Raw genomic sequence first — 12,918 nt, 5'->3', positions numbered from 1 at the left:
CGCTGAGTTTGTAGGTTGTATTTAGAAGGACGTGTCATATATATATATATATATATATATATAATCTCCAACCTTCACCATGTGTGACTTTTATGGTTGTACATGATTCCCTACTGTAAGGTAAGGAATCCTTATCTCTAAAAGTGTATGTATAGCCACACTTTGTTTGAGGTTTTTTTGTATAGTAGGGAAGGATTAAAACTTTTCATGATGGTCTCTGTGCCTGATGGGTAGGTTTGCCATCTTGCTTTGTCCTGGTGACCACCTTCACAAGGAATGAAAGGAAGTAAAGGGAAATTTCCACTATGGGGGAACAGACAGAAAAAAAATAAACTGACAGAGGTTTTAAACCTTTCCTATTTTATCCAAAACCCCAAAAATAGTTTTTGCTATACTGTTTATAAAAGCAGAAAAAGTCCCATCTGCCGCGGTACTCCATTCGAAAATGCCTCTTAAAAAGGTACTTGCCGGAGCCATGTTGTATAGTATTTTTATGTTTTCCAGCTTCCCAAATGATGGCACTTTTATGTATAATCAGCATATCCTTTGTTTTTTATAGAGGAAAAGATCTGCAGATAAGATAAGTGCACGTTTTCCAGATGAGGCCAGTCACAGTGCAAACAAACCCACTGCAGAGGGGGCAATGAAATCGTCATCACTCAGCAAAGCATGGATAAAATGTGGCGAGGGATTTCAGAAATGTCTGGGAGAGAAGGTAACTATTCTGACTCCGATCGTTGTGATAGCGAAATATATCCCTTGCTGAGACCTCTATGCCTGGCCTGTATAAGCAGATATACTCACTGCGGACAATCCTCGTCAGATAGCTGAACTCGTCAATACCGATTCATTCAAAAGAGGTGTTTATTCTTTAACATCAGGGTTACAGCAGATGATAGGAACAGCAGATGAACGGTTATAGTATTGTGCGGTCAGAAAATGATGCCTTTCCTCCGTACTGTGCAGATTACCTGTGTGTCCTTGTTACATGTGGCTTTCAACTGTGCCCATGACACAGGAAGTACTGCACACAGGAAGAAGGGTGGGGCTACACTAGGGGGAAATACATCGTCACATGAGGAATAATTACAGAAAACATGTTTGTTACAACAAAAGGTCACTAGATGGCAGCATAGGATAACACATGAATTTAGCTATGAGAAAATAGTTGGGCAAATCACACTATATAAATTCTAACCTATATAACAATGCTAATATTAACTGAGGCTATGCATCTCATATTCTATGCCCCTATTGGGGCGGCACACTCCCCGTCTGGCATGGTAATGCCACTATTTAAATCATAACGGTAGTTATGCAAATAAACAATTAACAACTATTAAAGTCCATAAATGTGAACTTGTAACTTGTCCTCTGGACCTGAAAATAAAGAAAGAACATATATCCACAATTCAAATATAAGATGAAATCTGGAACAGTCCTTTCAAGTGCAGTAAGTCACTCCGTGGGTGGCAACTTGTTAAGTTCCTTAATAGAGAAACAAGATAGTCTCTTTGGCAGGCAGAAGGCACTTCGAATAAGTCCTTCACTGGATGTGCATGGTGCACGTAGGTACCTGAAGAACATGGCTCATGTAACTCCAGGTGCAAAGTCTCCATGTGAAACAAGCACAGTTCCAATCTTCTGCATGCGAAGAGTAGCCGAGGTAAAGATGGCTGTGAAGTCTGAATCCGTACACACATCACTGTTGATAAATGGATTCAGCTTGGCAGTTGGATGGATTTTATGAATGTCCTGCTTGTCACGGACACATTTTATCTCTGTGCTAGAGATGTTTTGTTCTGCCTCGTGCAGTAAAATCAGCTCACTTTGAGCAATGTCTTTTGCAAAAAGAAGATTTTGGCATATGTGCCAGTCCTGACAGTAGGCATCTGTGGGCTTAGTGTGTTGGCAGTGTGTAGCATGGACTAACCTTGTTGTAGTGCGGTCAGGCCTTGTCCACTTGGAGAAACGTCCATAGTGTTGACAGCCCAAGACGTGTCCTTGTTCAGTTCTGGTTACAAGGGTTTTGCCTTCAGGATGGATCTTTGGATAGTTGTCAGGATCTAGAAGACTGACGACATCAGTTGTTGCTTCTTCTGGATGATCCAGCAGGAATTCAGGACCTGTTGAGCAAGAAGAATTTGCAAAGATACTTGCAGACATTGGCCTGGTGCCATGATCTGCAGGATCCATTTCTGACGGGACATAATAGCATTGTTCAGGTTTAGATGATTTCCTGATTCCTTCTACACGGTTGCTGACATAGACATAGAAACGTTTAGTCTGGTTGTATACGTAGCCCAGAACAACTTTGCTGTCTGTGTAGAATTTGATGTCATCTATCTGAATGTCTCGCTCACGCAGTATGAAATCTGCAATTTCTACAGCTAGCACAGTCCCACAAAGTTCAAGCCTAGGAATTGTGTGTTCAGGCTTGGGTGCTAACTTAGCTTTCCCAAACAGAAACCCTATGTGGGTGTGATTAGAAGAGTCTCTCACCTTGAGGTAGGCAGCAGCTGCTATGGCCACAGTAGATGCGTCTGAAAGGATATGAAGCTCTTTCCTCTGACTGGTAGCAAGGGAAGCTGAAGTGTAGCAGTGTGGTATACAGATTCCATCTAAGGCATGTAAAGATTGTTTCCAGGACTCCCACTTTGAAAGCTTGTCTATTGGTAGTGGAGCATCCCAATCTTTGATAGTCTCTGAGAGTTGTCTAAGTATGGATTTACCTTGTATGGTGATGGGAGCCACAAATCCCACTGGATCGTATAGGCTGTTCACCACTGACAGAACACCACGCTTGGTAAATGGCTTGTCTGCAGAGCTGACTTGAAAGCCGAAGGTGTCTTTTGATAAGTTCCACCGTAGGCCCAGACTTCTCTGTACAGGTGGCATGTCCATTCCCAGATTTAAGTCTTTAAACCCTGTGGCATGATCGCCAGGTTGAAAGGCTTTCATAACAACAACATTGTTTGAGACAGTCTTATGGTGTCTAAGGTTGGTCTCAGAAAGCATACCTTGAGTCTTTGGTAGCAGGTCTAATGCTTCTTCACGAAGAGGAGAATCATCTTGCACGATGACTGGTGTTGAAGACTCTGATGAGTTTCCCAAGAGGTTCACTGCTTGTGGAGTCTCTGGAGTGAAGGTTGAGGAATCAGGTGCATTGTCCTGGGTGCTTGCATCAGTGGATTCCTGCCCGTCCGAGCTGTTGAAGGAAATCTGGTGCATAGTCTTACCGGAACTATTGCAGGGTGGTGTAGTGATGTTGCCTTGGTTTACCTGTACGATGATCTTATTGGAGCATACGTCACCTGAGGCTTGAGGTTCGCAATCTCGTTTGATTCCAATAAGTACCCAACCAAGGTCAGTCTTTTGGGCATAAGGATCATCATTCCAGCCATTGTGCTGCTGACGTACCTTATGTACTCTCAGGATGTCTCTGCCTAAGAGAAGCATTATTTTGGCATCGTTGTCAAGTGGTGGGATGCAGTCAGCTAAATGTTTTAGGTGAGGTTCACGAAGTGCATCCTCTTGTGTAGGAATTTCCTCCCTGTCGTTAGGCAACTGATTGCACTCAATGATCTGAGGAAGATCAATTCTCTCCGTTCCTTTTATAGGAGAAATGATGAATTCAGCATTGGTTGTTCTTCCTGTGAGTTGCACTGTACCAGCACAGGTGTGCAATGTGTAGGATAGCATGTTACCCTTTATGCCGAATAAGTCAAAGAACTCTGAAGTGGCAAGTGAGTGACTGCTTTGGTCATCTAAGACTGCATACATCTTGATTGCCTTTTCAGGTTGTCTTTGGCGAAACACCTTGACAAGAACTATTTTTGCAAGAGTCTTTCCCCAAGGTCTTTTGTGATGTAGTTCACTACATTTTGATGTAACTGTTGCAAGTGGTTGCCCTTGGCTCTCTCCACAGATTACAGTACATAAGGAAGAAACACTTGTTGTGGCTGGAGCATGACTTTGTTGCTCCCCGCCATGATTTGAGAGAGGGTTGGAGGTAGGAGGCTGCTGTGGATTGTCTGAAAGTGGAGTAGGATGCATAGCTGTTACGTGTCTGTCGCTACTGCATTCTGTGCACTTGATGACAACTTTACAGTCTTTGGCAAAATGACTATAAGAAGCACAGCACCTGTAGCATACTCCAAGTTTCTGGAGAATCTCCCTGCGCTCTTGTAAAGTCTTTGCCCTCAGCTCACGACATTTCTTAAGAGGGTGAGGCTTCTTGTGAATAGGGCACTGACGATTAGGATCTTTATCTCTATCATCCGAATCACTCTGGTATGCAGGTGAGTATACGGGTGGTGAGATGTCTGTCCTTTTAACAGATATTGCTCTATTAAAGTCTCTGTGTTTAGCTGCTGTGTTATCATACCTTGAGGAGGGTGATGATGATGAAGCAGGCAAGTTGGGTTCACTGAAGCTGAAGCTGGGATCGTTTCTCATCCAGGCTTGTTCACTGATGAACCTGCAAAAATATGAGAATGGAGGAAAAGATACGTTATAGTCTCTTTTGTACCTTGAGCCCTTTTGCGCCCATCTCTCTTGCAGGCCGTATGGCAGTTTAGACACCACTGGATTGACACCATGAGCAGTGTCCAGGAAACTTAGTCCAGGTAGACGTGGGTCTGTCTTTGCCAACTCTAGCTCCATGAGGAGGTCACTCAGATCTTGGAGCTTGCGATAGTCTTTGTTCCCTATTTTTGGGAAGTTTTGCAGTCTCTTGAATAGAGCGCTTTCTATGGCTTCTGAGCTACCATAGGCTTGCTCCAGTCTTGCCCATGCAGCAACAAGACCTGCATCTGGGTGGTCAACATGTACTGTTCTCAGTCTTTTAACACGATCTGCAGATTCTGGCCCCAGCCACTTTATCAGCAAATCAAGTTCCTCCTTGGTAGTAAGGTTGAGATCAGCAATAGCAGCCTTGAAGGTTGATCTCCAGGCCCTGTAGCTCTCTGGACAGTCATCAAACCTTGAGAGGCTAGTGTTAATGAGCTCACGGCGTGCCATATATCTGGCGAAGTCATTCAAGTCTGATCTCTCACTCTTTGGTGCCAAAGTAACTTGTGGAACCCCTTGGGTGTGAAAGTTCTCTGGTGAAGAAGGGTGAGGTTTACCAGGATAGAATGATGTTGCATGAGCGCTTAACTGTGGTGTAGTCTCTAAGGCTTCTGCTGGCTGTGGCTTGAGCTGCGGCTTGTCGCTGGAAGTCACCTTGTTGTTGGCAGGAGTTGATGTGGTTTGCTGCGTAGATGCACTTGTGTTGTAGACTTGAGGAGGCTCAGGCATTTGGATCTGAGAGGTCTCTGTGTTGAGAGTCAGAACAGTGTTGTTAGTAGGAGGTACAGGAGATGACTCTGTATCATTGCAAACATTATGCTTTAGCACATATTCACTGGTGCGTTCAATTGGATCTTCCAGTTCTGCTGGAATAAGACAGTCTGAGTTAGTACTTTGTCCCATTGCTTGTTCAAGGACTTTCAGTCTTGCAAGGGCACCTGCTTCCTCTTTCTCCATTTGCAGAATCTTTATTTGGGATTCCATCTCTGCTTGGCGAGTTTTGCTCTGAGCTTCTATCTCTGCTTGGCGAGTTTTGCTCTGAGCTTCCATCTCTGCTTGGCGAGCTGCCATCTCTGCTTGGCGAGCTGCCATTTCTGCTTGAAGAGATTTGTTTTGAGCTTCCCTTTCTGCTTGAAGAGTTTTGCTTTGAGCTTCCATCTCTGCTTCTTTCTTAGCAAGGGAGCTTTGCGCTTTTCTGGATTCAGCATCAGCGCGGGCCTCTATTAGCTTGTCGCTTAATGTTGAACTTCTGGAGCGAGAGGATCTAGAAGAACGTGCAGTATGCTTGGTTGATGTCGATCTGTGAGATCTGGTCTCCTGCAGTTGAGCAATGCGGAGTTCTGCCTTACACTGAGCATTTTGCACTAAGAGATCCCTTTGTTGGTTCAATGCATCAGCCCTGGTCAGTTCTGCTGAAGAGTCCTCTATATTACAGTCCTGCAAGAAAGCTGTGTATTTTGCAGACAGTCGCTGGTAACGTTCATACGCAGCAGTTAGGCGATCTATAGAGTCTCTCAATTCAGCTGGTTGATCATTAAAGTGTGACAAAACTGACATGCAGTGTGAAGTTCTGTCCCAGAGGTCTGACAGATTGCTGGAGAACTCATCTCTAGTGTATTCATAGTTTTCTCTGAGTTTCTGTGTTGGTTTTACTGTACGTTTGGGTCTCACACTCTGTTCGGCAATATCTGCAGAATCTGCTCCCTGTACGTCTGCGGGTTCAGAGGCATGATGTATCTGCGTTGGTTCAGCCATAAAAGAGTGTTCAGAGCCTTGTCTAGACATTTTTCACGTTTTTGCAAAAAATGGTACTGTCTCTTTAAGAAGACGAACAGCAGCTTAGACAGGTGGGGTAACACAGTTCAATGTAGAGAAACAGTTTTCAACATTCACATGAAGTGCAGTAAGCTTGTGCGACCATGTGCTTTCACAAGATGGCGGCTGGCACTGATCTTGATTGCAGATTAGGCACACACATATACACAGCAGGCTGTAAGAATTCTATGCATTTTGTAACTATTCTGACTCCGATCGTTGTGATAGCGAAATATATCCCTTGCTGAGACCTCTATGCCTGGCCTGTATAAGCAGATATACTCACTGCGGACAATCCTCGTCAGATAGCTGAACTCGTCAATACCGATTCATTCAAAAGAGGTGTTTATTCTTTAACATCAGGGTTACAGCAGATGATAGGAACAGCAGTTGAACGGTTATAGTATTGTGCGGTCAGAAAATGATGCCTTTCCTCCGTACTGTGCAGATTACCTGTGTGTCCTTGTTACATGTGGCTTTCAACTGTGCCCATGACACAGGAAGTACTGCACACAGGAAGAAGGGTGGGGCTACACTAGGGGGAAATACATCGTCACATGAGGAATAATTACAGAAAACATGTTTGTTACAACAAAAGGTCACTAGATGGCAGCATAGGATAACACATGAATTTAGCTATGAGAAAATAGTTGGGCAAATCACACTATATAAATTCTAACCTATATAACAATGCTAATATTAACTGAGGCTATGCATCTCATATTCTATGCCCCTGTTGGGGCGGCACAGTAACATTTCCATAATTACAGCAAGAACACAAGAAAACTTGGGTGCTTGTGAGTTGATGCTATAGGTTAACTATTTTATAGACTTCCATACCCAATATTCATTATTAGGAAGACAGAATCGGATCTATGAGGTCCTTTCTTAACTTAAAGTGGACTTGTCATATAATAAACATGAAGGCTGCCATTGCTGGCCCCTTCTAAAAGTAATAGTTTTCTTGGGTCATATGGTGACTGACTGGCTTCAGAACTTTGTAAACCACCAACCTCAAATAACTGGGCAGATCAGCAAAGTTGGAAGTCTTAATCTGCATACTTGATACGTGTCATTGACTTACAGCAGTAGGGTCAGCGTGACGTCCAAGAAAACAGCATTTTCTCAATTAGATAGCCGCAGCAGTCTTCATGTGTCTTTCATGACAGGTTTACTTTGAGAATGACTGATTGCTTTTAAATCTTGTCCATATGAGTTCTGTTAAATCTACGCACAATCTATATGCTGTGCTATCCTTGTCGTCCTCTGGGTGGCAGTGGTTTAGTGAAGGTTGCACAAAAAGTGTTAACAATTTCTTACAAGTTCCTTTGATTAGGCAGATATGTAATCAGCAGAGTAGTGTAGAGATAATGAATTGCTGTACAGCATACATTTGCATGTTTTTTTTTTATGTGAGTTGTGGTGCCAATCAAGTAAGCTTTGAGTGAGTAAATTTGGTGGAATTTTACTCATGAGGTAAAATCAGTAGTGGAAAACATAATTCAGGTCTGCATGGTGGAGAATATAAGAACTCTGTTTATAAAGTGAAAGATCCTATATATAACTTGCAGTCATAAAAGACAAATATCTTTTCCTAGGCTTCTTTCTTCTGTGCTTCAGTCTACCTTGGTGTTTGAACGTTTTCATAATGACATGCACCTTGGAATACAGTTTGATGGCTTGGCTGAAGTCATGCAAAAGGGATGAGATGGATTGTACAAAAAGTATTCCCTGCCATGCTAATTAATTCAAAGTGAAATTTCCTATTCTCAAGTCTTTTACCTGGAGCACCTAAATTGTACTGATATCCAGCAGCAGATGGTCATGAGGACAGTTGTAGTGCCATATATAGCTAGTGTGCAATTGCAGTTATTTTACACAATGACTGGTGAGCATTTACTTTCAGTCTTCATACTACTAGGCTGTTGACATTTTTATGTATAAAATGTTTTTAATTTTTTTCTTAATTTAAGGCCCTTTTGTCCTGACCTAATTGAACCCACCCTCCACAGATGCATACTTACCTTGATCTGGCAGCCTACATCAAGCACCAAAAGTCTTACAGTCCTGGCTGCGCCTGTGCATTAAACCTCATAGACTTCTGTGGGGCTGTGTCCCTAGGCCGGAGATGAAGGGAGTAAATCACAGGTGTAGCCAGGAAGTAAACCAACACTAGCGACTGCGGCTGCTGGATCGAAGCAAGTATAACATCTTTGGAGGGGAAGGGTGGGTTCAGTTAGGTCAGGGCAAAGGGGCAAAAAAGAATAAGTGCATTTATCCTATAAGCTTCATCATCTTTAAGAAAGCAAATTCTTGTCTCCCCCACTGCAGAAATGTAAGCCATCAGGAGGAAAATTCCAGGCTGTCAGGCACTTGGCACAGTCCTTTTTATTTGATGAAGGTGAGTTGCATGCGTTATATAATTGCAGTCAAGCCCGTCATGATAGAAAAAGCAATAAAAATTGAATTTGCATGAAAATCGGCCTGATATTGGATTCCACCCATAGTTCCCTTATTTTGAATGCTAAAAAAACAGCCATCGCAGCCCCGACGCACCTCCTAAAGGAAACATGTACTGCGGTAATACCTACCAAGGCTTTCACCTCCTTCTAAAAGTGCTATTTGCTTGGCTGTCTTTGGCTTCAATATTTTCTAAAATAGAAAGCAGGGGTGTGGAATTCCTATCACCTGACGCCCGGGAAATGCAGTTTCGGGCGCCAGGCGAGTCGTTTTTTAATACATTTAGCCCGGCTCCGGACAATCTATATTGTGGAGCTTGGTGTGTTCACTTTCCCAGGTAATACGGGAAAATGGAATTACCCAATCAAATCTGGCCTGGTCTCTCTCACCCCCCTAAGCTATACTTAAGTATAGCTTAAGCTATACTTAACTTTCTGCGAACAGTCCTTCCCCTCCGCCAATACAGGTGTCCTTACCCCATACTGTCCAGCGCAGTCGGGCCCTATGCATTTTGAATTTTGCTCGCAAATTGCAAGCACTCATTGGTCAGCATGGTCAGGTGACCACGCTAACCAATGAGAAGCGATATTTAGCACAGTCAAATACAGTTCTGATTAGGGATGCACAGATACGGAGTATTCGGGCTAGTACTAGTACTCGCCCAAATGCTCAGATACCATCCCCAATACTGAAACAACCGGTCAGAGGAAGATTTCCTCCGACCGGCAGTGCCGTAGGCGAACATGGAGCCAGCTTCCCGTGCAATCAGGAAGCGGGGTTAGTGACTAATGACCCGCCTCCCAGTTTCCTGATTGGCCGGGAAGCCAGCTCCTTGCTGATTGGCTGCCAATCAGCATCGCGCTATCCTCCCGGCCAATCAGGTAATTACTATCCGCCAGGTTTCCTGATTGGCTAGCAAGCTGGCTCGATGCTGATTGGCCGGGAAACCGGCTTCCCAGCCATTCACAATCAAGCCGGCCAAACAACATGGAGTCGGCTTCCCTGGCAGTCAGGAAGTCGGGTAGTATCTCATTACCCACTGCCCGGCTTCCTGATTGCCCGGGAAGCCTGCTCCATCCCAACGGAAGCACCGATACTGAAAGTGATAGTGAGTACTGAAAGCAAAATATCGGCACTCATACTCGATACCCAAAAACTGGTATTGGGCCATCCCTAGTTTTAAACTTTTAAAAATATTTTTTTTTGTATTGGGACAAGTAGATTTAACCCCCGCTTTAGCCCTTGGACAAGTAGTTTTTTCAAAAAGTCAAACAGAAGTCAGAACTATGGTAAAATATGGTATTTTAAATTATTTTTCACATTTAAAGAACCAGAATATAATCACATAATACCATAACATGCACTCTGTTTTTTTAAAATACATTGGGAGGAATTGATCAAAACTGGAGCAGATTTGCACTGCAACCAATCAGCTTCTATGTCTAATTTTCAAATTTTACCTTAGCAAACTGAAGAGAGACACTGATTGGTTGCCATGGGCAACTGCTCCAGTTTTTGTCTTCTCCAGTTTTGATACATTCCTCCCATTGCTTTTTATATTTTATACCTTTACAGCTGTTTTAACTGGATCCTTACATGTAATTCAATCCACCCTAACCTTAACCCTTCCAAAGTCTACAGCATAAACTATCCTGTTATTTCATCAGCATACATACTATAGGTGTTTTTATAATGCAATTAATGCTTCCTTGAAAAAAAAATCTCTTATGTAGTGAGTGCTGTATGGTCCATACAGTAAAGTGAACCTGTTCTATTTAAAAGGTTATGGTTGTGTAAATTGTACCTTCCCTTTAGTCATGTATGTATTCCTCTCCAGACTGACGGGCGGATCGACTGCTACTTTGTGTACTAATAGCTTTATTTTCAAACCATTATCAAAAAAATTGTGACACAGTGATAATAGAGAAGATAATCTTTATTTTTATCTTCTTCCAGAAACTTCAGCAGAAAGCTGTGGAAAAGATCCAGCGGACATTGTATGGAGTTCCAGTGACAGCAGTATGTCCAATGATGGGAGTGAAGAGGCAGATTTACTACCTGACATTTCTGAAATATCTCCTCAGAGTGCAAGTAGATTGAATGATACAGAGATGTCTGTCTCTGCTGAAGGTTGCAGTAGAGGTAAGATCATTTGTTTGATTCTGATGTATATTACCATTTTTATCATAATAAGGAAAGAGAAATTATACACAAAACCACATAAATATTTACAGACAGAAAAGATGAGCCTGTAGCAGTATCAATCAGTTAATGCTGTAGCTTACTTTTGTATGTTTTATGCAGTTGTTGCTGATGTGCTTACCATTACCGACTTTCAAGATGACAATGATTTGGAGTGTGGTTCCGATAAGGGTAATGTGTCTGAAAATGCTGAAAGTGTTGTAGAGATCTCAGGCTCTGAATCCTCAACCAGCGATCTTTTATCATCCCAGCAGTGCAAGCCAGAACTTTCCAAAGTAAGTTTACTTTAATTAAATCTTATCTGATACCATATTTCTAAACAAACTACTGTGATATAGTATGTGATAAAACATAATGGATAAGACTGGTGGACGTGTGTATTGTGGCCTAATTAAATCCATAATTCGTTAAGTACACACCTCCCTCATGGTCTTTCTAGCATTGGTGGCCCCTGACAACACCAAACGGCTGAATATGATATTTAGTAAATAAATTGCTATAGAAAGCTGTCAGAGACTGAAGACATGCAACAGGAGATGGTGAGCCACTGCAAACATGCTTTAGGATTTGTTGGAGACTGGGGACATTCTTCAGTAGACAGGCATTCCCTGGAGACACGTTAACTGCTAGAGATCATGGCTATTACAGCCCTTTTACTAGTCAACGCTTCAACATTTGTGCTCCTTAAAGCTCCCTATAAACTTTCTTGTGCCACAATTAAAATGTCTCCCAAAAGATCCATTATAAAGAATCATTGTTGAAAACGAAGCATAAAATAGTGAACAGGAATGGATAGTAAAGAAAAAAAATAAGCCACTGTGAAAGAAATACACAAGAAGCCACTCTAAAGATATATTTTTCCTTTTACTGGTTCGAATAAGCACCGAAACAGACCCCTGTCTGCAGGGGTTCTGAGAGCTGCATAGTAAGAGCCAAAGGTCCGCAGAGTAGGCACCAGTGATCCAGAACATTTGCCATTGCTCTTTGACTCAATTGTTACATTTTCTTCCTCTGCTTATAGAATTCACCCACCTGCTTCAAAGGAATTCTCATATTGTGGCAATAGAACTCTTATGAATTTGAAGTAGAATTACATTTTTACTTGTGTCATTGTTTTTAGCCTGAATAGCAGCACACCATTGTGGATGCCTGTGTGCTTGTGAGCTGCTAAAAGGGCAGAAAACACTGGAGTCCAAATATGATCTTACTTGTACATCGAACTTGCTCAGTCTATGAAGGGTAACTTAGGTTTCAGTTGCAAAGGAGGTAGAACAAAATGTATACATGAAAAAAAACATTTGTGAGCTGCTAGGTAAAGGTAAGGTAAAGTTTAACATCTGGTCTACCTATGCTGTACAGCTCCAGGTTAACACCTAGTACATTGAGTATGTGCTGGTAGTACACTGAGATCAGTATGTGCTGGTAGTACACTAAGATCAGTATCAGTGTTTGAGTACAGGTTAACTGCAGTTTATAGTGCACTACATCAGACTGAAGAGTACTGCATTCCCTCATGCTGATGCTGCAGTGCCTATATAGTTGGATGATTGGAGTTATTCCACAATCAGCATTGTTTTCTTGTATTTTCTTGTCACCATTTTATATATACTTCATGCAAACAAAAATGCGTGGTTAGGTAATAGTCACAACCCTGTTCAAATGCAATGCTGGTGTTCTAATAAAATGACAGCAGAGGGCAGCCAAGTTACACTTTCATCTTTAAGAGTTGTATTTGTTTCTCAAAGCCATAAGAGCTGCGTGGTAATTTTTCTTTCCACAGTCAGAAGTAAAGAATATTTCATGCCAAAAAGTTGTTTAGCGGGAAACAACTGTCAGTTTTTTATTGCTTTCTTTGTCCACTGGAGAAAT

The 12,918-nt window shown here is 42.3% G+C and overlaps 1 protein-coding gene across 1 annotated transcript in view; it reads left to right on the top strand.

Annotated features, from left to right (window-relative positions):
• Positions 1-12,918, top strand: part of SPIDR (scaffolding protein involved in DNA repair) — a 363,404-nt gene that overhangs the window by 11,527 nt on the left and 338,959 nt on the right. The window contains exons 2-5 of the mRNA XM_018562962.1: positions 560-715; positions 8,719-8,788; positions 10,804-10,989; positions 11,152-11,324. Coding sequence (XP_018418464.1) covers positions 560-715; positions 8,719-8,788; positions 10,804-10,989; positions 11,152-11,324 — 585 coding nt within the window. The remainder of the gene's footprint in view (positions 1-559; positions 716-8,718; positions 8,789-10,803; positions 10,990-11,151; positions 11,325-12,918) is intronic.

Source organism: Nanorana parkeri, unplaced genomic scaffold, assembly GCF_000935625.1.
Source record: "Nanorana parkeri isolate BGI_ZX_2015 unplaced genomic scaffold, ASM93562v1 scaffold617, whole genome shotgun sequence".
Classification (NCBI taxonomy): Eukaryota; Metazoa; Chordata; class Amphibia; order Anura; family Dicroglossidae; genus Nanorana; species Nanorana parkeri.
The sequence above is the reverse complement of the archived record's forward strand: the minus strand, read 5'-3'. Positions and strand labels throughout refer to the sequence as shown.